The sequence below is a fragment of the Mytilus galloprovincialis genome, chromosome 5 (genome assembly GCF_965363235.1).
Source record: "Mytilus galloprovincialis chromosome 5, xbMytGall1.hap1.1, whole genome shotgun sequence".
Classification (NCBI taxonomy): domain Eukaryota; kingdom Metazoa; phylum Mollusca; class Bivalvia; order Mytilida; family Mytilidae; genus Mytilus; species Mytilus galloprovincialis.
Window position 1 is genome coordinate 44,007,552 of NC_134842.1, and position 22,521 is coordinate 44,030,072.

At 32.5% G+C, this 22,521-nt stretch overlaps 1 protein-coding gene across 1 annotated transcript in view; it reads left to right on the plus strand.

Annotated features, from left to right (window-relative positions):
- The window catches only part of LOC143075874 (CD109 antigen-like), a 59,847-nt gene that overhangs the window by 21,395 nt on the left and 15,931 nt on the right, over positions 1-22,521 (plus strand). The window contains exons 17-25 of the mRNA XM_076251460.1: positions 613-684; positions 7,477-7,564; positions 11,557-11,722; positions 14,432-14,549; positions 15,354-15,473; positions 15,850-15,951; positions 17,850-17,978; positions 21,017-21,155; positions 21,740-21,916. Of these exons, the coding sequence (XP_076107575.1) occupies positions 613-684; positions 7,477-7,564; positions 11,557-11,722; positions 14,432-14,549; positions 15,354-15,473; positions 15,850-15,951; positions 17,850-17,978; positions 21,017-21,155; positions 21,740-21,916 (1,111 nt within the window). The remainder of the gene's footprint in view (positions 1-612; positions 685-7,476; positions 7,565-11,556; positions 11,723-14,431; positions 14,550-15,353; positions 15,474-15,849; positions 15,952-17,849; positions 17,979-21,016; positions 21,156-21,739; positions 21,917-22,521) is intronic.

Here is a 22,521-nt window from a genome sequence, read left to right on the forward strand (position 1 = left end):
TGTCGATGTGGTTCATGGGTGATTTCCGTTTCTCGTCTTCATATATATTAAACCGTTGGCTTTACTCTTTCAATAGTTTTACCCTGGTCATTGCTAAACCCTTTATAGCTTGCCAATGCTCCGTGTTAAATACTCTGTGACGTAATGTATGTCTCAATTTTCTATCAGTCAGATCATTCGTAAGTAAATTAGAGCTGGATTCATTTTATTTCTATTTACAGCTTTTTTCATTAATCCCTATTGCAAAAAAAAATAATCGAACAAGAAATTATTGACATGATTCAAATATATCAAATAATTGAAAAATGTGAACACATCGAATACACATTTTTTACTTCCTCAAACAATTTTTTTTCGCAATGACAAATCTATATTCACCTGTTGTATTTTCACAACAACAACAACAACAACAACAATACTTTTTTTTAGGGAGTTACACAGTTAGCTGTAAAACTAATCTTCCCTGAGGCCCTCATCATGAAAAATCCAACAAAATGCAAACATAAACATTGCATACATTAGTATATGTTTGATAGAAACAAAAACTTTAAAAAAAAAAAATTGATAGAAACAAAAACTTTTAAAACAAATTGTCTGTTTTTTTTTCTTCAGATTCTTAATAGTTTTACTCCAACAATGAGTAATTTGAATTCAAAAGCAACAGATGTGAAAAGTTTTGTTACGGTATGTACATGTTGGTTATAATTTTAATCTTATTTGCAATTTGCAATGGTATTCCATGTAGATTTGAATAAATACATTGCAAAAAGTAACAAACAGTATTGCACTCCAAAAATAAAATCAAAATCAAACTAAAAGTGGAAAAATCATCAGGTCCAAACGCATCATCTGAACCAAAGTTAGCTACTCAAACATCTGACGGTTGTCTACAATAGCTATTTAACAGCATAACGTTTTAGCCAAAAGAGAGTAGCGAAAAGCGAAAAAGAGAGCCAGTATAAACTTTACATTCATTTTCATTACGAGTTAAATGACAAAATCCAATAAAAATCGGATGCTGAGGAAATTCCAAAACGAAAAATTCGTAATCAAATGGCAAAATCAAAAGCTGAAACACATCAAACAAATGGATAACAACTTTCATATTCGTGACTTGGTACCAGCACTCTCTTATGAAATGAATGGTGGATCAAGCCTGGTTTTAAATATTGCTTCTCACTGTATGAAGATAATTCGTCAAAGGCTGTAACTTTTTATTGTAAATAATGTTTCAACCTAAAAATACACAATATGACAATATTCAAATAACACACAAGTCACAATTTTGATATATATGTTGACATCGCGATTGATAACCGTTAATAAGACACAATGAGCAGTTCAAACATTCGCTAAACAATAATGTTAATATCACTTATGCATTGACGGCCTATATCATATCAATCATTTGCTATTAACTTGTTGGTTTTCCAGAATGAACAAAACAAGTTCAAAAACCATTCCAGTGTTAATCGAGAGAGCGGAAAGAAGCGAGTCTGTATACTGAAATTTTATACACATAATAATACCTCTATTATTTGGAGTACCACTTCTTTAACGTATGCTGTACTTTATCACATCATCAATTCAGGATAAAATCAATACTAATATAGGAAATGCTATCAGATTAAAATAATCATCATACAATCCAAAATTAATTATCAATCAAAGTTATAAGGTTTATCGATCCGATACATTGCCAGCCATAAAGTGTCTGTGAAGTTACATCTCATTTGTTACCAATTTGTTCTTCAACTGGAAGCAACACTACAATTCTATGTGCAGATCTTCGAAGTCCTGAGTTCCGGTTTATTTAGTTCCAGATCCAATGTTCTTGTATCGAACGGTTACATCCCTCGTCACACCATCTCTACTTGACTTTGCTTCAACTATCTGTCCAGATTTTCAATTACTACACAATAGATTATTGTCCTGTATTAAATACTTGCACACATTTCCAACGTTTTTTTTTAATTGTCTGATTCATCACAATGTCCTACTGGCACATTCGAAGATGCTCTTCCAAGATTAAAGATCATGCGGACATAAGTAGGTTCCCTCGTTCGGATCAGACATTGAAGTTCCTATAGGTCGCTCATTCAAAATGTTGGCTACTTCAAATAGCACGGTTTGTAGTTAAGAAAATGTCATGATTGACTGTCCAATGGAAAGACTCAAACTTGTCTTGACAGATTTAGTCAATGCCTTACTGCATCTATTTTCCCAAGGGGCGTCAGCTGCTTTCGTGAATTCCCATTCCATACCATAATCATTCCCAAACACTTTGATTGTATCCCAATGCAATTTGTTTTCACTTCCTCTTGTCGTAAAACCATAATAAAACTACAAGTATCGTATCCATCAGCGAGATCCACATACACAGCTCTACTGCTCATGCTATTGAACAATACGCCATATGCTTTTCCATAAGTGAGCCCCTTAACGGTATCCTTGATTGAAAGAGGTCCAAAAAGGTCAACTGAACAGTACCAAAACGCTGGTGACAGTTGAAGTCGTCCCAAAGTTAATGGTCCCATTGTTATCCAGAATTTGCTTGTCCCTTCAGCTAATGTTACATCTACTCCTGCGTGATCCTGATCATGTACTGACTTTTAACATAACAACACATAATGTCCTTTATTAGGTAACAGCATTAAATCAGTTCTGTTCAATGTTGCTTTCAGCCAATCAGCTAATATTTTACCAACAACAACTATACCAACCTCATTCTTTCTTCATCAGTATGCATGTTACTCGCAAACATTTTGAATATGAAGAAATGTTTTCCAGTTTAACATCTTCGAAATCCAAACCAGGCATTGTATCGGTGTTCTTCTTGATGTCAGATGACATAATAATACCTATCGTGTCGGGTAGCTCGTCATTACCTAAATTACAATCTGGCCTTAAAAGCCCCTGGTCTATTGGATCATTAAAAAATTTATGTCCATTTTTCCATATTGAGTTCTTAACCAAATCAATAGAAGATGTAATCCTTGTCGCGAAGTCCGCTACATTGAATTCACTTGGCATCCACCACCAATCGGACGGTTCAGTCTTATTTTGAATGTCTGCTACCCTTTTAGCAACAAATGTGCCGAATCCATAACTCTCTCGTTGAATTTGTGCCCTAACAACATGAACAATCATCGAATCGACTATGTCTATAACACTATTAAATTTGAAATCCATCTCCTCAACTAACTTTTTTCTAATTCTAGCTGCCAATACAGCTCCACATAATTCCATTCTTGGAACAGACATCTGTTTAGTTGGTGCTATACGGTTCTTTGCTATCACTTATCGTGATTCAAATCCTCCGTGTGCTGAATCCCATCTGACATATGCACATGTTCCATCAGCTAATTTACTTCCTTCCGAAAATATGACTAGCATGGGATCCCCAACCACATTATCGGGTTTTAAACATCTTTGAAATTTCAACTGTTCTATGTCGAAAAATTCTTTGAAAAAATATATACATTCTAATCGTGATTCTGCTGACATGGCATAATCCCATCGAGAATTGACTATAGTTTTGTCATTCGTATTGTTTTCTATGCATAGCTTTCGCATAACCTTAGCCGCTAAAGTATGCGGAGTAGCAAGTCTTAACAGATCGTATACACTAGCAACTTGGCTGAGTCCCATTCGAGGAGTTAATATTGTAGGTACGCTACTTTCAATCTGTGATTTCCTTATATTTTCTCCTTTCCGAACATTCTTGTACTTTGGGTAAAAATTAATCTTAACCTTGAAATCAAACAAGTCTAGTTTTGGATCCCACCTCATTCCGATAATTTTTTCATGTGCAAACTCATCTAAATTAACCACCGCTATCTTGGGATTGTAATGTACTGCTGCATTTTTCATTTCCAGATATAATTCAATGTTTAATGTGGAAACCTCCACATGCCAGCATTTTCTCGGTCTGCTTAGTTATCAAACGAGCATTTTCCACACTTTCAACTGACTGTAATATATCATATACATAACTGTTTCTTACCACCATTTTTTATGCATCTGAGTAGATGTGTTGATACATTTTTGCTGTTTGATGTAATGCAAGCGTCGAAATCGCTCCCCTTGGTCTGTCGCCAGAAGTAGCTGTTAAAATGCATAGTGATCTGGATCGGTTCATCGTAGGCACTTGCATATTCTTAGAATTTCGAAGTAGTCGTTTTTCAGTAGATCCAAATATTGATATGGCTGAATTCACGTTATTTGGACTTTTTATCCAGGGGTTATTTACTATCCATTGCTGTGATTAATCATCATGTGTCATTTCAGATTTAATTATCATGTGTATGATAATCGCATAAAGTTCCATTATATTGACAACGACGGGTAAACAAAACAAACAGACATGATAGGTAAAATTATCAAAAATTGGGGTACAGCAGATAACATTTTGGTTAACTTTTATCACTATAAAAACAAACAAATATGCAACAAAGAAACTCAAAAAGGTTTATATACACAGCATATTAAAAAAACATGAAAGACAAGAATACAAAAATTAACCATACCACAATAACATGATGACGGGATGTAAGAAAGAAATGATAAAAGAAATGATTTATCTGATACATAGATTAAAACCGTAGAAAAATTAAAACGCATTTTTTTCAATATCGTTTCAAACTATCATCTTAATAAAACTGCCATATATTTTAGGTTGTCTTAGATATGATAATAATAATAAGATACAAATTTTACGTAATTTCTTCTTTTTATAGAAAGTTGCATAGCAATTTTTTTTTATTGGGTCTTGTTTACGAAAACACACCAATGACAAAATGAGCACAACAATATAAACACGTGATAAATGTAATGCATACGAAGCGCTCATCTAGATTCTATATTCACCAGGCATGCTCAAAGCCGAAAAATTGAGAGCTTATGATGTGAAAAAACCGACACAGTTGAAGACCCATATTACTAAATATCATAAAGATAATAGCAAATCAATATGTCAACCTGGAATGAGTTTTTTTTTTTTTTAAACCTTAGTATCTAAGTAATTTCTTAATTTATAAACGGACATTTTAAGAAAGGTTTGTTATATATAATATCAGTACCGAATTCATGACTACTGAATTGATAAAACAATGACATCAACTTTCTAGTTATAGCAACTTATCATAGATCTAGAAAATATAATATAGTTCCCAATACATGTTTTCGTTTACAATACAAATAAAAAGAATTGAAAAAGCAAGTACGGTTGAACATGTCTTTTACAAAAGCGAACAAAAACAACAATGAAGAAGGGATATACGAGGAATATGTTAAAATCATAAAAACAACGGCCAAACATTCCGATATCCTTACACAAATCTTGAGACTTTAGTAATTATTTTCCTTATTTGTACTGGTTCGTCTAGACGATCAAGTACCTCTTAAGTTTGCTGGTATGTATGTTATACATATATATTTTTACTCGATCAGTCTGAATTGGTCTGAATTCTACTTGATATTACTCAACCCAAAACTTAACCAAATTCGACATTTTTACTTTGTACTTGACTCTTATTTTTGTCATTGAAAAAGTCTTTATTATTACTCAACCAGTTTGAAACAGTCGTAAACTATTCTTGACAAGTTTTCGACCTATTTTGTTCTGTCTTTACTATACTCGATCAAAGGTCTGAACCAAACTCCACCAAAGCCAGAACGATGGTCGACCAGTCTGAAGCAAACGTGACCAAATAACGTCTCCATTTTTAGTTTTAACTATTTATATACTTTTCTTTTTATCTGACACGACACCTGCCACAATACATTAACAATAAATCTACTGATTTGTCTAAGTCAAGTTAAAAACAATTCCTTCACCTGAATAACACACCTATACTGAGGATAATAAAACTTAAATCAGTTTTTGTGAATTAAGGGAAGCTTGCATTTTCGTGGATATTTTTTTTTTGGTGCTTTTGCCAATCTCAGCACACAAAGCATTAGGTAAACTGTTATTTCGCTGAATATTTGACGTCATGGTTCCCATCTACCCACGAAATACACGAAAGTTGGTATCTAACTAATAATTATGAATCCAGAGTTCATACTTGTTTATAGGTTTTATGATTACATACACAAGTTACATAACTGATGTGACAACAGTTAAGAAACCTTATATCAGAAATATATCGACATGATCGAGACTTATCTAAAAAGAATTAAAAAAATATGTCCTTTTGATCAGGGAAAAAAACTATAAAGTAATTTATCATGCGGGAGGCACGCTCATTTGAAAGTGCATACCTGGTTAGAGATTATTAGTTTTTAATAACATATTGTGAAAATTAAACAATACCCTGTAAAACTTAAATGATTACATTTTATATTCACCAAAACAAAATAGAGTTTAAAGAAAAATAGGATTTTCCTTTGACTTTTAAACATACATGTACTTATGTAGTTAGCTTTTAGGGTATATGTCTTTAACTTTTGACGAAACTTAATTAATCAACCAAAACTTTGTACGGCAACTTTGGAACACAATTCATTTTAAAAGGGATATCCGGATTTGCTATCATGGCAAAATTTTAATACCATGTAAGATATTTGTAAAATGAGGGCCAGATATCAAACACACATTCAAACTCTTAGATCGAAAATATAATGACAACGATATGGCTAAAAAAGAATAGTACTGACGAACATTAGTACATAAGGCACAAAATATAAAACTTAATACTGATTAAAACGACCCCACCAAAAACTGGGGATGATCTCATGTGCTTCTGAAGGATAAGCAGAACCTGCTTAACTTGTGACATCCGTCGTGTTGCTCATGTTATTACAAACTCGGTAAATTGTCGATTTCAGTAGATAACAAATGATCGTGAAAAGGGAACAGGATTGTAGTTACGACATCAGGAACATATCTGATATCATCTGTGAATCGGGAAAAAAAACTGTCAACTAACTGTTGATGGCGTCCGTAAAATTAACGAAGGAATTATTTCAACTTCACCGTTTTAAAAAAAAATATCCTAAGTCGGAGACCGTTATCTATCATTGTCTTAAACACTTTCGCACATGCTCAGTCGACGAACTGCCTATCAAATTTAGAAAGTCTTTGTTTCAACACTTCCCATATTGTACTGCGATTTTGCTGGCATCTTATAGTTAATTTTGATTATTTCTGATAAGAAATATCCTTCATTAATATACTCATGATCATTATAGCAAAGCGGGAGACAAGTCAATAGGACATAAAAAAAACATTTTATGTTTCATCAACATCTTACAGCATATTTTTACTTGTTTTATGAATATTGAGTAACGATCAATGAAAACCGAACCAATGACATTCAGATTATAAGGCTAACAATATATGGAGGCATCCGATATTTGTATTTTTATTACAGGTTTCTTTTGAAATTTAATACATTTCTCTTGAGCCTCTGCCAAGTATAACATTGTTGTCTTATATTCACTTGTATCGTATCTATTTTTTTTCTTTTTAAGAATTCCAAATACATGATGCTGACTGATGCTACAATTTACGAATATGCTGCACCTACGTATCCATTTTACACTACCACTTTTAATTATTGTAAGTAACATTTTACAGTACTTTAAATGATATTTTGTGATGAACAATTTTGTCATATGTGTTAATCTATTTTTAACTTATTTTGAATAATTATGTGCTTTTTTATTTCATATTAATTTTGTATATTATATTTGATAAATAGATAGCTGTCCCGATCTGTAACTGGAACCATAAAATGTTTCCATGAACAAACGTTAACGTCTCCTCGGTTTGCTAAGTTGTTTACAAGAATCGTCCGAATCGTTAAGTGGTCTCAGTGTCCAAGTGGTCATATTAGTGCATTTACTGTGTCAGTATCCTGTCAATCCTTACGTTATGGATTCGAAACTGTCATTCAATTGAGAGGGGAAAAGCGTGCCCGGAAATTTAGAAATGATCATTGTAAACGTATCGCTCCTTTAAAGAAACTTATTCTAAAAGGTTACCAATTCAACACTGTAATAAGATCATTGAATGTTGTTTTATTGGTATAAGTATTGATTTAGTTATCAGTAAATTAAAAGCAAACTAAATATTACTAATATGTTATATACATATACACATTCATTGATCTACAATCTGTCGATACGTGTATCTTACCATTGCAAAAGGTCATGTTTTTCTCTGACTGTTTCTGACGTCTCTACACTAAATCCATTGGATGTTGGATTTGTACGGATTGATAATTTAGTCTTAGATGCATGATTTTTTTATTAGTTGGTATTGTCTTTGAACTAGCTGACGGATAACTGCGAGTACTCTCAGATCTGTTCCTAGTGTCTTTTTGTTATTTGGATGTACAAGTACCCGGGCACGTCCACTTGTATTTTTGTCTATCTGATGAGTTAAGCCTTTTTCAACTGATTTTGATAGTTCGTTCTTATATATATATGCGGTACTGCTATACCACTGTTCTAGGTTAGTGGAGGGTTTGGGTCCCGCTAACATGTTTAACCCCGCCACATTATGTATGTGCCTGTCCCAAGTCAGGAGCCTGTAATTCAGTGGTTGTCGTTTGTTAATGTGTTACATATTTGTTTTTCGTTAATTTTTTATATAGATAAGGCCGTTAGTTTTCTCGTTTGAATTGTTTTACATTGTCATTTCGGGGCCTTTTATAGCTGACTATGCGGTATGGGCTTTGCTCATTCTTTAAGGCGGAACGGTAACCTATAGTTGTTCATTTCTGTATCATTTTGGTTTTTTGTGGAAAGTTGTCTCATTGGCAAGCATACCACATCTTCTTTTTTATATTGGTATGCATATGCAAATATCAGTTCTCTCAAATGCAAAAGCTAATTAAACTTAAACTAAAATTTAAGCTTGCATTGTTGAATCAAACATGTCTCTAATATGAAATCATAGTCAATAACAATGTGTTTTTATCAAATTGACGTATACATTCATTTACAAAAACATTTACTTTGCATTTCTTATTTCAAAAATTCAATGGATTTTATTATTGCAGGCTTAGTTAACATATGTTCTTTGTTTAGTTAAAATGTCCGACACTCTTTGTCCATCAATGTTCATTCCTTGTTCTAACATTCAACAGTGAATAAAAATAAATGGGCACCTTGTATTTTTAAGGGAATTGCTATTGTTGATTTGTTTTTTTTGTTATTCATATTTTTAATGAAAAATAGTGTGTAATCTATAAAAGCACCTGAGATCAACCCCAGTTTTTGGTGGGGTTCGTGTTACGTAGTCTTTAGTTTTCTATGTATTGTCCTCTGTATTATTATTTGTCTGTTTGTCTTTTTATTTTTAGCCATGGCGTTGTCAGTTAATTTTCGATCTATGAGTTTGACTGTTCATCTGGTATCTTTCGTCCCTCTTTTCTTCTTTTCTATCCCAAATTCATGTATTTGGTTTGGATGTATATTTGTTATTCTCATCGGATTTTGTCTAATGCTTAGTTCGTTTCTGTGTGTGTAACATTTTAATGTTGTTTCGTTGTTATCCTCTTATATTAAATCGTTTCCCTCAGTTTTAGTTTGTAACCCGGATTTGTTTTATTCTATCGAATTATGAGTTTCGATCAGCGGTATGCTACTGTTGCCCTTGTTTAAAGAAACAGTTTTAAAAACGTATTATACACACTTTTCATTTCGGAACTACTAGTAATTATTTTCAGTATAAATATATGACGACACTTAACCAAATAAAAAAACATCATAAAAAGACTTTTATATTTCGTATACATAATACATTTGAAGAAATGTCATTTCTTGCTTACTTGGTCATGCCTCGGATTTCTCAAAACGTGTTTGCATTTTGAGTTATCTTAAAGTTTTAAATGGGTAATTCGATTACATAACAAAATATTACAAAATCTGATTGTTTTACCTTGAATTTCATTGTTTGATGTTAACAAGTTTAAATGTGTGGTATTTTCTAATATAATGTGCATTTCCGGAGATTTTAATGTTGAAAAGAGTTAAAATTTGTATGTGCTATCACAATAAAAAAAAAACATAATTAGCGTAATATTTCATACATATTCAAAAATGAAATATGGTGCACATGTACCGTTTATAGAATCGGACAAACCGTGTGGAAATTTTTTATGGTTGTTGATTGGGTGAACGCTGTTTATGAAAGACCTGAAACTAACTGAAAAAGAATTAAATCAAAAATGTATATATGTGCATGCAAATGCGATAGAAGTCCTCTTCCCTAACATCACAGCTTTATTTATCGTATACACTTCTCGTATTCAAGTTTTACAACTTTAACTGCCAAACAGATAACTCTGTTACAGATATCATATAACGGTCAACAAATTTGTAATGACATCCGTGAAACATTCAAACGGAAAACTTGAGAAAAAGAGCAGCAACCACTTTTCACAAAAAAGTATAAAATTTTATCATATTTTTAAAAGTGAGATGCATTTGTATTGACACAACATAGAGCCAAAAAATATAAAATAATGAGGTTTCCATAGAACAGAGATGTATCAAAACAAAACGTTTATAGCATTCAACATAACAATCACATTTATGACAGGATATAATTATTAACTGAATTGCTTAAAGAAAGAACACACACAACATAGAAGATACGTGAAAGAATGTAAAGGTGGTTGGTCATAAAGTTTAGAGGTATTCACACGATATACAGTAGTTACAACATAAGGCAATGCTTATTGCCAATAACACAGAATAGCAAAGACATATCATACAATTGTCTAACAAAACAAATACCGAATTCGACATAACACAGAAATGCAGTGTAAAGAAACAAATTCTCTTATACATATCGAAAGTAAAAAAATAACAGAATGTAAAAACAAAGCGACACAACACATTAAACATTTACACTCTAAGACATTCAAGGCGTTCCATAAGAGTGAATGATGAGTACCCAAACCGGAAAAATAAATATAGTCAACTTTATATAAGGTCTATTTGTCTGAGGGAAATGGATTATTACTTCCTTAATTACCCCATGTATGTATCACAAAAAAAAATACATGAGCGGTGCCACATTTGGAGCAGAAAGAGCTTACCCATCCGGGGCAAACAAGTTCGCGCCTAATTTTGACGGGTATCGTATTGCTCAGTCTTTCGTTTTCTATGCAGTGTTGTGATGAATTGTTCTTTTTTTTTTGTCGTTTTTCGTGTTTGCCAAGGCGTAGACTGTTTTGAAAGTCTCCTTGTTGTCTTCCTCTTATTTTTTATTACTGAAAATTAAAATACTGCGCTATCAATACCCTCGGCGAGAGAACCCCAATAATATCGACTAAGTGCTACTGATAAGATATGATACGTCATATAATACATTTCTTGAATCTGAAGCGCATTTTATTTATCTTAAACACTTAATCCCAAAATATGACACCATCCTGGCAATTAAAATGTTAGTTTTCAGGGGGACACATTTTGTGTTTGTTTACATTTGAGGTTAGCAATAAATATCATAGAACATGTGTACGTAGCATCTCCTGTCTAAGTGCTGCACAATGTTCCAAATATCAGAAATGTTTGTATAGATAAAATTTATTTTAGTAGGACCGTTTCCTGGTCAAACTCCATCTCCTGGTAGGCAGCAAACTTTTGCGCCTTATTTTCCTTTCCCACCGCAAACATTGAGGCCAGTACCACGCATACAACCTGTTCAACGAATAAGGAAAACATTTTCAGAAACATGGATATGGTTTTGTAGCTTAACTCGGTAATTGATTATGATTAAGACACAAACATGCAATTTATGTACTGATTAATGAACATTGTAATAGGTTTGTATGTTATGTCCTGCTATTTATATGGACGTTTATATGAATATAGATACGATTTGTTTAAAATGTAGCCTTAAAATGTGAGAACAAATTCTGTTCTTTCCTCAACAGGATTCGAACCCTCGCGTCTTTGACTTCGTTGAAACACCGCATGCGCCGTGTCTTGCGTCGAGTCGACATGGCCACCTTGGCTACATAACATGTTCCTTTGATGGTCGATGCAATTCATTTTTCTAGGCTATATATCTAGGGTCTTAACTTAAGCATTTAAGTATTATATCATTCTCCGCTCGTATTTCGTATTTTGTATTAAGTATTATGTATTATATTTTCTTTCATGCACATCTTTATATTTATATATATTATATATCTCTTGTACAATTCTTATATTGGTGTAAAATTGTGTATATGTTTCCTATAAGCTGTATTGCTTTCGGAATAAAGTATTATTATTACACAGTACATGATGTATAGTTTCAGGTAGATTTTGAACCTTTCCGAGCAGTTAAATCTAGTCGTTTGAAAATGTTAATTTACATGCGGCCACATCCAATTCTAATCTTATACTACACGTTTTAACATATGACAACCTTATGATAGACATTCTCCGTGGGATAACATGTGTTTATACAGGGCTAACACCATGTATATATATATATATATATATATATATATATAGAGTCTATACGAATCTACCAACCAGTAAACTTAATAGGTATTGGATCATCAAAATTGACAATACTACACAAACAGGAAAAATTATATGAGTCTGAAAGATTGTGTAACAATACCGATAAATAGATGGAAAACAAAACACTAAAAAGTGTTGAATATCATTGCACAAAGATGGAAAGTTCAGTTTTTCCATCTTTGTGCAATGATATTCAACACCTTTTAGTGTTTTGTTTTCCATCTATTTATCGGTATTGTTACACAATCTTTCAGACTCATATATATATATATATATATATATATATATATATATATATATATATATATATAATTCGTCCGATGTTAGATCTGCAAATGTGTTACTGCCTCAACATGATTTAAACTCTGACGTCTTTAAATAGTTATCAAAGGTACCAGGATAATAATTTAGTACGGCAGACGCGCGCTTCGTCTACATAAGACTCATCTGTGACGCTCATATCAAAATGTTTGGATTGCCAAAAAAGTACAAAGTTGAAGAGCATTGAGGATCCGAAATTCCAACAAGTTGTGACAAAGCCGGCTAATGTAATCTATGCCTGGGATAAGAAAATTCTTATTTTTTTCGAAAAATTTAAAGTTTTGTAAACAGGAAATTTATAAAAAAAAAGACCACATTATTAGTATTCATGTCAACACCGAAGTGTTGACTACTGGAATGGTGATACCCTCGGGGACGAAATGTCCACCAGCAGTGGCATCGACCCAGTGGGGTAAATAGCCATGGCGTTGTCAGTTTATTTTCGATTGATGAGTTTGACTGTCCCTCTGGTATCTTTCGTCCCTCTTTTACCAAAGGTACCAGGATTATATTTTAGTACCCTAGACGCGCGTTTCGTCTACATAAGACTCACCAGTGACGCTCATATCAAAATATTTATAAAGCCAAACAAGTACAACGTTTAAGAGCATTGAGGATCCAAAATTCCAAAAAGTTGTGCCAAATACGGTTAAGGTAATCTATGCCTGGGATAAGAAAATCCTTAGTTTTTCGAAAAATTAAAAGTTTTGTAAACAGGAAATTTATAAAAATGACCACAATATTGATATTCATGTCATGATATCCATGTTTAAAAATTGGCAACTCCGCTTTTACAGTATATTATGAAGTATGAAACTTTTTTAGATGGTCTAAAAAAAATTAAAAGAAGTCATAATCGGCAAGGTCGTTTAATCGATTACAAACAAACATAACAAATTTCAAAGATTAAAACTGTTACACATTGTACAATATATGAAGTAAGCTTGTAAAAGGCATGAAATGAAAAAATGTGAAACAATTGATAACTATATGAAACAATTAGCATGGAGTATGCATTATTATGAATGGCAGAATGTTATCGCAACCCTTAGATGACATAAAACTGGCATGTACAAGCAGGGTTAAACATATTTTAACTTTTTTTTGTATGTCAATACAATATTATTTTGCAGTAGATAATGAAATTTCTAATCGTTTTGATTTGTTGAGATACAAATTGCTTTCCTACAATATTCCATTATATGATACGGTCAGTAAATTTAAGTTCAATTGTTTTCAGCAAATTGATAAGATTATTAATTTATTTCGTTTTGCTTTATTGTCAATTACATACCTTCAAAAAATGTACCTGTACTAAGGAAATTCCTTAAATTAGAGTAAACAACTACATATAAAATGTCTATACATTTTAGTAAGAAATTTGTAATATTCTGTGCCTATTGGGATCTTCATAAGAAATTTTTTAGAACCAATATTTTGTGAATTTCAAATATTGTCTCATCGGATTCATTCATATTTGTATCCTCTGATGAAACTTATAATACTAAACAGAGAATTTTCCGTAATACATTTCTTTTATTAAAATTTTATTTGGGTATTATATTTATCTTAAAAAAAAATATGTATCTTCACTGTAAAATATTTGTCTCTCATAAGAAATTACATACTTCAGAGGAAATGGTTACGTCAATATAACTAGTGTTTTACCGGACACTATAACATCATGGGTTGGTAGTGCGTTCGCTTTAAACCAGGACACAGGATTTAGTTTAAGCACATCATCTGCTCAGGTGGGTATAACTATCATTTTAATTTATTTCATATTACGGTATCTTGCACAGGAGCGAATTATGAATGGATATATTTCTCTAATTTTCAATAATTACTTAACCATTGCCCGTTGCTTAACACTCAGTGTGCAAGTTCTATTTATATTTTTGAAGTAGCAAAATCATAAAAACATTGATAAAGTTAGTTCCTCAAATTTTATTATCATATATAACTGTAACAAGTTGGGTACAAGTATTTTCTTGCAGCATATTATCTACATTCACATACAACCGTCAATTTAATGGGGATATGTAATAAGAATACAACTAGAATTCATCAAACTGGAAATTGCTATATATTTTTATTGCTATAGTGATGTCAGTTACCAATAAGAATTTCAAATATCCATCGGTTTCATTTATATTTGTATCATCTGAAGAAATTTAAGATACTAAGCAAAGTATTTTCCGCGATACATGTCTTTTAATATGATTCGGGTCTTTAAAGCCCATTATACGGTATAGGTTTTTCTCGTTCTTTAAGGAATACGGTTACATATAATAGCTCCCATACTTTTATTTCAATTTTTGGCAATCATACCACATCTACTTATTTGTTATATTTATCAAGAAAAGAAACAAAGTAATAAGTTTGAAGCTGCTTATTCGTATTTTTTTTTAATTCATTCTGTATACGAGGTGTGACATTTATCTTATCTTGACGAGAAATATATGGAAGTCGTTGTGGTAACTTTTTGTTTAAACCATTAAGCACACATTTGAGGCGATATGAGCAATGTAGATTCTAATGTGTTGTCATTGTAGATCACAGGATTTAAGGATTTTTTTATCAGTATGCATTTTCCATATTCGGTTGTGAGAGGAGAGGAAATATCTTTACAGGTTGACGTTTTTAATTACCAGTCCACTGGTACAGGTATGGCGGTAAGCATATATCGAAATAATTCGCATAATTAACACACACAATAACACAAACAATAATAATGAAGTGTTCAGGTGAAACTCGACGTTATTGCATCAATTAATCGATTATTAAATCTATCTTCAATGTTGCTTATCTATCATTTTTGGTGAATCAAAAATTTAGTTTTCATATAAACTAAACTATTACGACATTAATATCACATCTTACAAATTTATATAACTGTCTTCACTGAAATTGTACTTTTTTTACTTTAAATGAGCATGCAAGAACCATGCGCATGAGAAAATTTTGTAATCATTCTATAAACCGAATCAATAATAATCCAAAATGTTACTGTAAAGAAATGAATTGTATAAGAGTTTTAAATTATTTTAGGTAATGTTTATACTAAGAAAGAGCAATGACTTCAAGAATATTGTACGATCATTTGATGGAAGCAAACACTTGATTTCGAGAACCCAAACAGAAAGTTCTTTCGTACGTATGAAGAGTAAGAATACGAGAATTATTGCATAGCCATATATCACCTTGATGTCTCAGCTTCAAACTTGTAGGTACCTAGTACAAATGAATTGTATGGAAACTTAGACAACCAACAGACTCTGCTATTATCGTTTCCTTCCTGCAATTAATCGTAATCGATCGGTCATGTATACTAATAGATAAGGCTTAAACACCACGCACACACATAAACCATTTAAGATTTGCCATATAAACAGTTAGTGAATATAAATGGCGGATGTCCGAAAGACAATTTATAAAAACGAAAGTGATACCATGGATCAGACTTAAACAATTATGCAAATACATTTTAACAACATTTAAATCAGTCTGATAATTCATTCCGTTTTTTGTTGCGAATGCGCATTATCGGAAAACTAACCCATAACTAACAATAATCATTTACGAAACTTTGATTAAACGAAAGAAATGCATTTGCTCCCTAAACGAGATTAATATGTTCAACTCTGATACATGACGCAAACGTAGTCATGGTCATTGTGATTACACATTGCTACTCCCCATGATGTATCTTTTCATGATCTTCTGACATTTATATAAAAAATCCCTTGGTAATTTGTTACATCCGCATAAAGCTTCTTTCACTAGGTCTTTCAAAACTGTATTTGTCATACAGTTTATAGTTTGAAACTACTGCTTTATACCCAGTTTAAACCAATTCAAACTTACAGCAGCATTATTGTCTATGAAGTTCGTATTAATAATGTCTCGATATTTTGATGCTCATGCAATTCCGTAGGTTTTTATAAACCTTTATTTGTCGTCTTGGACTATTAACGCGTGTGTGGCATCTCGACCTTCTGTTAAGGAAAACAGGTGAAGGTTATTCTTTACATTATACTAGAACACACCCGTAATATCGCGGGTCCGTGACTGAATTAAAGTATATAACTATGCGTAAGCCTTATTTTAGTATTGATATTGTCATCTCATAAAGTCATGCCAATTATAAGATACACAGTTTTCTCTGCTTTCAAATCTTTCTGTTTGAACCCGTCGACCTTGAACTTATCAGTTATAGGTAATATTAATTATTTGGAAAACAAAAGGTCCTGGAATGGAGTATTTTTTATCAACAGCATTGTCCTATATTAGTTATAAATAAAGTTGAATTATTTGATTCGCTGTTTTACGTCATGCCCGCTAACAAATTGAAAACTATACCTATACGCCTTATTTTAAGTCCAGATTTTTAGTAATCGTACTGTTATCTGAGAAAGTCTTACTGATTAAAATACTACAATAGGGGACAATTTGACAATGATTGAATTTAGTAGTGTCATCCCTGTGATTATGACCCGTGTATTGTATATAGCAAAATCCTAAATACACCGTTTGGTGGTGCGCCTGTCAGATGCGGAACGTACAGATAAGTTAATAGATAACAGGTGAATAAACTATTGATATCGATATCGGATTCGAGACGGAACTTTTCAATTATTGGCAATATTAATTATGTGGAAAACAAAAGGGTCTGGAGTGTTGTAATTTTTAATCTACACCATTGTCCTATATTAGCTATATATAAAGTTGAATTCTTTGATTTGTCGTTTTTACCCCATGACGGCTGACAAATTGGACCTCGTTATTTTAGTATTATAGATACACGCATTAATGCCGTATATCAATTAGGCGAGAAGATGTGATTATCAGTAAGAAACTGTCTATGTATCCTTTAACAACCACCCAACGAAATCTTTTTATAGTTATATGGCTACAATTTAGGTTGTTTTATTTTCTTTCACTCTTAGAATTTTTTTTAATTTCATATACTCTGACACTGTTCATTTCTTTTAAAATACTTACTTCATATCGCAACAACACTTTAATCGTGATTATGCAATTTTAAACAGGTCTTTCCCGGTGAAGTTACATCTGTTTTCTTTCCAATCATACCTGGAACAATTGGACCAATTTATATTGAAGTTACTGCCCAATCATCGACTGCTTGGGATGGTGTGCGCAGACAATTACTTGTAGAGGTATGTATATCCAATCATCATTGTTGACGAATGTTCCTATCGTTAATTGTGGTGCATGAAATAATCCGATGAATTTCATGATAGTGTTAAGAAAAATAAAAGGTGTATATTTATGATCGATTACCGGAAAACAATCTTAACATTAATAAGATACCATGTTGTTATTGTCAAAGTGACAATATGATACTGTAAAATTCTAAATAAATTGAAAATATAATGCTCTGAGTATTTTGATACTAATAGGGCCAGGTATATCAACCTTGGTCTTCGTCCTCTGTCAATATACTTCTTTCGGGTTGATATATCCTTGTAACATTGTAAACATGCCTTTGCGTGAATGATTATTAACACTAGGTTCTTGATAAACGGCATAACAAGCCGTTTTGGTTCATCTGTCATTAACTCAACATTTTGTATTTTTTGTATAATAGATATGAGACAACTCTCTATCCAAGTCACAATTTGTAAAAGTAAAACATTATAGGTCAAAGTACGGTATTACACCCGGAGCCTTGGCTTCCACCGAGCATCAAGGTTTAAAGGGTCCCAAAAATTACTATTGTGAAACCCTTCAAACGGTAAACCAGATCTATATAAAATAAAACGAAAAACACTTATGAACCACATCAATAACCGACAACTACTGAACATCAGATTACTGATCTAGGACAGATGCAAACAAATGCAGCGGGTTTAAACGTTTTAATAGGTACCAACATTCACCCTTATCTGAAACAATAGTGTAACATTACAACATTGAAAGACACACTATAAAATGTCAATTGAAATTGCTTAACTAAATCAAAAGACATATTAATAACAAGAAGTAATTGTAACAGGATGCTGTTACTAAGTCTCCCAAACAAAGCTCCCATAACTCGCCATTCATATGGTCCCATATTCATTTGATTTGATTTTTTGTCCCATACAAGAATATATATGGCTTAGGGGTGGGGATCTCCATCATTTACAAGTATTCAAACAGGAGGGGGTGGTGGTGACCCCCAGGTACTTCCCTTTAATTTTATTTGATTAGTTTTATTGTCCCATACAGGAATATATATGGTTTAGGGGTGGGGATGTTGACCGTTTACAAGTTTTCCAACAAGAGGGGGTGGGGTGACCCCATAGCGACTTCCAATTTATTTCATTTCATTTGTTTTATTGTCCCCTATAAAAATATATATGGTTTAGGGGTGGGGATGTTGACCGCTTACAAGTTTTCAAGCAAGAGGGGATGGTGTTACCCCCTCGGGACTTCCCTTTTATTTCATTTCATTTGTTTTATTGTCCCCTACAAGAATAAATATGGTTTAGGGGTGGGAATCTGGACCGTTTACAAGTTAATAGCACATTCTCAAATTGAACGGGGTGGGGGTGACCCCCAGGAACTTCCCTTTAATTTCATTTGATTAGTTTTATTGTCCCATACAAGAATATATATGGTTTAGGGGTGGGGATGTTGACCGTTTATAAGTTTTCAAACCAGAGGGGGTGGGGTGACCCCCTAGGGACTTCCCTTTTATATCATTTCATTTGTTCTATTGTCCCCTACAAGAAAATATATGGTTTAGGGGTGGGGATCTGGACCGTTTACAAGATAATAGCACATTCTCAAATTGAACGGGGTGGGGATCACCCCCAGGGACTCCCCCTATATTTCATGTGATTTGTTTTATTGTCCTATAATCATTTCTGAAGACTGCGTGTATCTATCACTTACAGTTTTCAAGTTATATTCATTTGAAAATTTTAGAAAATAAAATCCCTTTGGGTTCTATAGTTAACTTCTCCCTCCTTGCTACCCCCCAAAATACCCCTTAATAGACCCCAATGCACAAACTAAAGATTGATGGCTCACCTAGACATATTAGTCTACCATTCTATGAAACCCTAAGTAAATCTGACAAGCGGTTTTGGAGAAACGCTGCGGACAAGTTTATCTTTAAAGAAGAAGAAGAAGAAGAAGAAGAAGAAGAAGAAGAAGAAGAAGAAGAAGAAGAAGAAGAAGAAGAAGAAGAAGAAGAAGAAGAAGAAAAATAATAAGAACTGAGCAAAAACAATAAGTCTCCAAACTTTGTTTGGGAGACTTAATTACCACTAGTGAACATGCACTGAACAACAAATGTGATCTACAATCCAATGTAAACACAAAATCAATAAAATAAATGAATAAATAAAGGCAACAGTAGTATACCGCTGTAAGATGTTAAACACTTTAAAAAAATCAATAACCTTGAACACAAAGCCGCCATATCTGATTATTATCTTCGTATGAGCCTTCTTTATAAGGAGCCCCACCATGAGTTATGGCGTATAAATGAGGACAGTTAGAGCCTGTATCGGTACAGATTGATGTGACCATTTGCCTACCCAATTTCCCAGCCAGGCCGTGACGGGTCTTATTAACAGAAAGTTAACCTTCCCCAAACATAATGTAACCTATATCGCTTATGTGTATTTTTTGCACTTTCTATATTTTGAGGACTGAGCGAATATACAATAATATACACAGGTAAATGCAAATATTTTTTTGGTAAGTTATACAGTTTAAGTGGAAAATGGAAATATATTGTACAAAATAAATAATTTTGTTGTTCATAGTACGACGAAGTGAAACCAAACACTTATCAAAGCTGATATATAGACGAGATATAACCCTTAATAAGTAACATTAAATAACAAAAATTCAAAAGAGTATCAAGAGGTCAAATTACAAAGCATGTACGTTGTATGGTAAGATGTATGATAGTTTATAGTAAGTATCTTTAAATAACAAATACAGTGTACATATAACATGTATAACGTGAGTTTTTTTGGCCGTCCAACATTAAAACTAATTTTGAAAATTCTTTAAATGAATATTAGACTGCAGCCTTTGGTATTTAGATGTACAAAATGTATCATATTTGTATTCTTGTCAAAGAATTTAGGTTATTTTGTTTAAACCTATGTTCTGTGTACTTTCATAGGAAAACAAAAGATTTGAAATATATATATATATATTAGACATCATCACTCATAATTTTATTTTAAAGCCTGAAGGTATTCCACAAGAGCATAACACACCTGTTTTGTTGGGTGTGGACAAAGGCCATCCTAGAAACAAAGATGTCCCTATATCTTTTCCAGCGTTAGTTGTTAGTGGTTCACAAAGAGTCCGAGTTTCAGTTACTGGTTAGTGATTAGTAAAGGATGAGGCTAATATAGAGAGTCAATAATTCAAGACACTAGTATGTGCTTTGATATTTTCTTATTGTAGCGACTAAACAATCGTATTTTTGAATGCTGTCCTCAAACTATTTTGGTGTAGGGATGAGTTTTACTCACAACAATCGTAGCTATATAATGTGAAGTATGTCCAGCTTTAACTCGCCCAAGTATTAAATTGTTAAAAAAAAACTTAAAATAACCTGCATGTATCTAAGCAATAACAAACTGACCATGCCATGGAAAAAAACTAAAAATACAAAAAAAAGTCTGCAAAACACAAAAAAATAAATAATGTGGGATTATTCGACAAATTCAGGATGGTTAGTCAGCACAAATGGGACTCGTTTGTTTATCTTTTTCTTTTTATAGTGAAATAGTGTATTTTGTTTGGTGTTCTTAGCACGAGATAAACCTCAGTCATAATCTTTTTACTATATATATTTGCATTAAATGTGACCACTTTACGGCAGACGTTCTTTGTCGGAAAATCCACGGTTATACTTGCATGTTGATTTGCAACATAGAGTATCTGTTTCCTGTAATTTAAGGTGATGTAATGGGTCCAACATTGCAAAACTTAGAGCAATTACTACGCATGCCTACAGGTTGCGGTGAACAAACTATGCTTGGACTTGCTCCTGATGTGTTTGTAGCACACTATCTGACAGAAACCAACCAATTGACAAAAGAACTTGAACATAAGTTAAAGACTTATATTGAAAAAGGTGTGTTATTTTATATTTTATACAAATGCATTAAGATCATTGAATGTAACTTTCAAATACAAATAACATCGGTTCCTTGCAGTACAAAACTTATATTTCGGGCTTCTTTCTGAACGAGCTATGACTTTAATCGTAATTCTTGAATTTGAATTGAGAGTTTTGTACAAAAATTCAACTGTATATCAGAATATATATACAGTTGATTTTTTGTACAAAACTCTCAATTCAGAATATATATATATGTTACAGTAAATAGGTGAAATTAGGAATTACACGTAATTACTAAAATTTAGGAATTACATGTAATTCCCGATGTACTTAGTAAATACAAGTAATTCCTAAAACGGTCCAGTAATTACCAGTAATTACTAATTTTGAAATGAATTTTTACACCTATTTACTAACTGTTAAAACAATGTTGTAATATGGTTAACTGATCAAAAGTTATGGTAATACTAACTAGAAATTCAGTGAGTACTCTTAAAAAGTGATCAGCCTAAAATGTACCTTTTTGCTATAGTTCCATTAGCTACGAAATGAAAAAAATATGATTTTTGTTGTTGTTAAATCATTAATGAAAATTATATTGTGAAACTATATTTCAC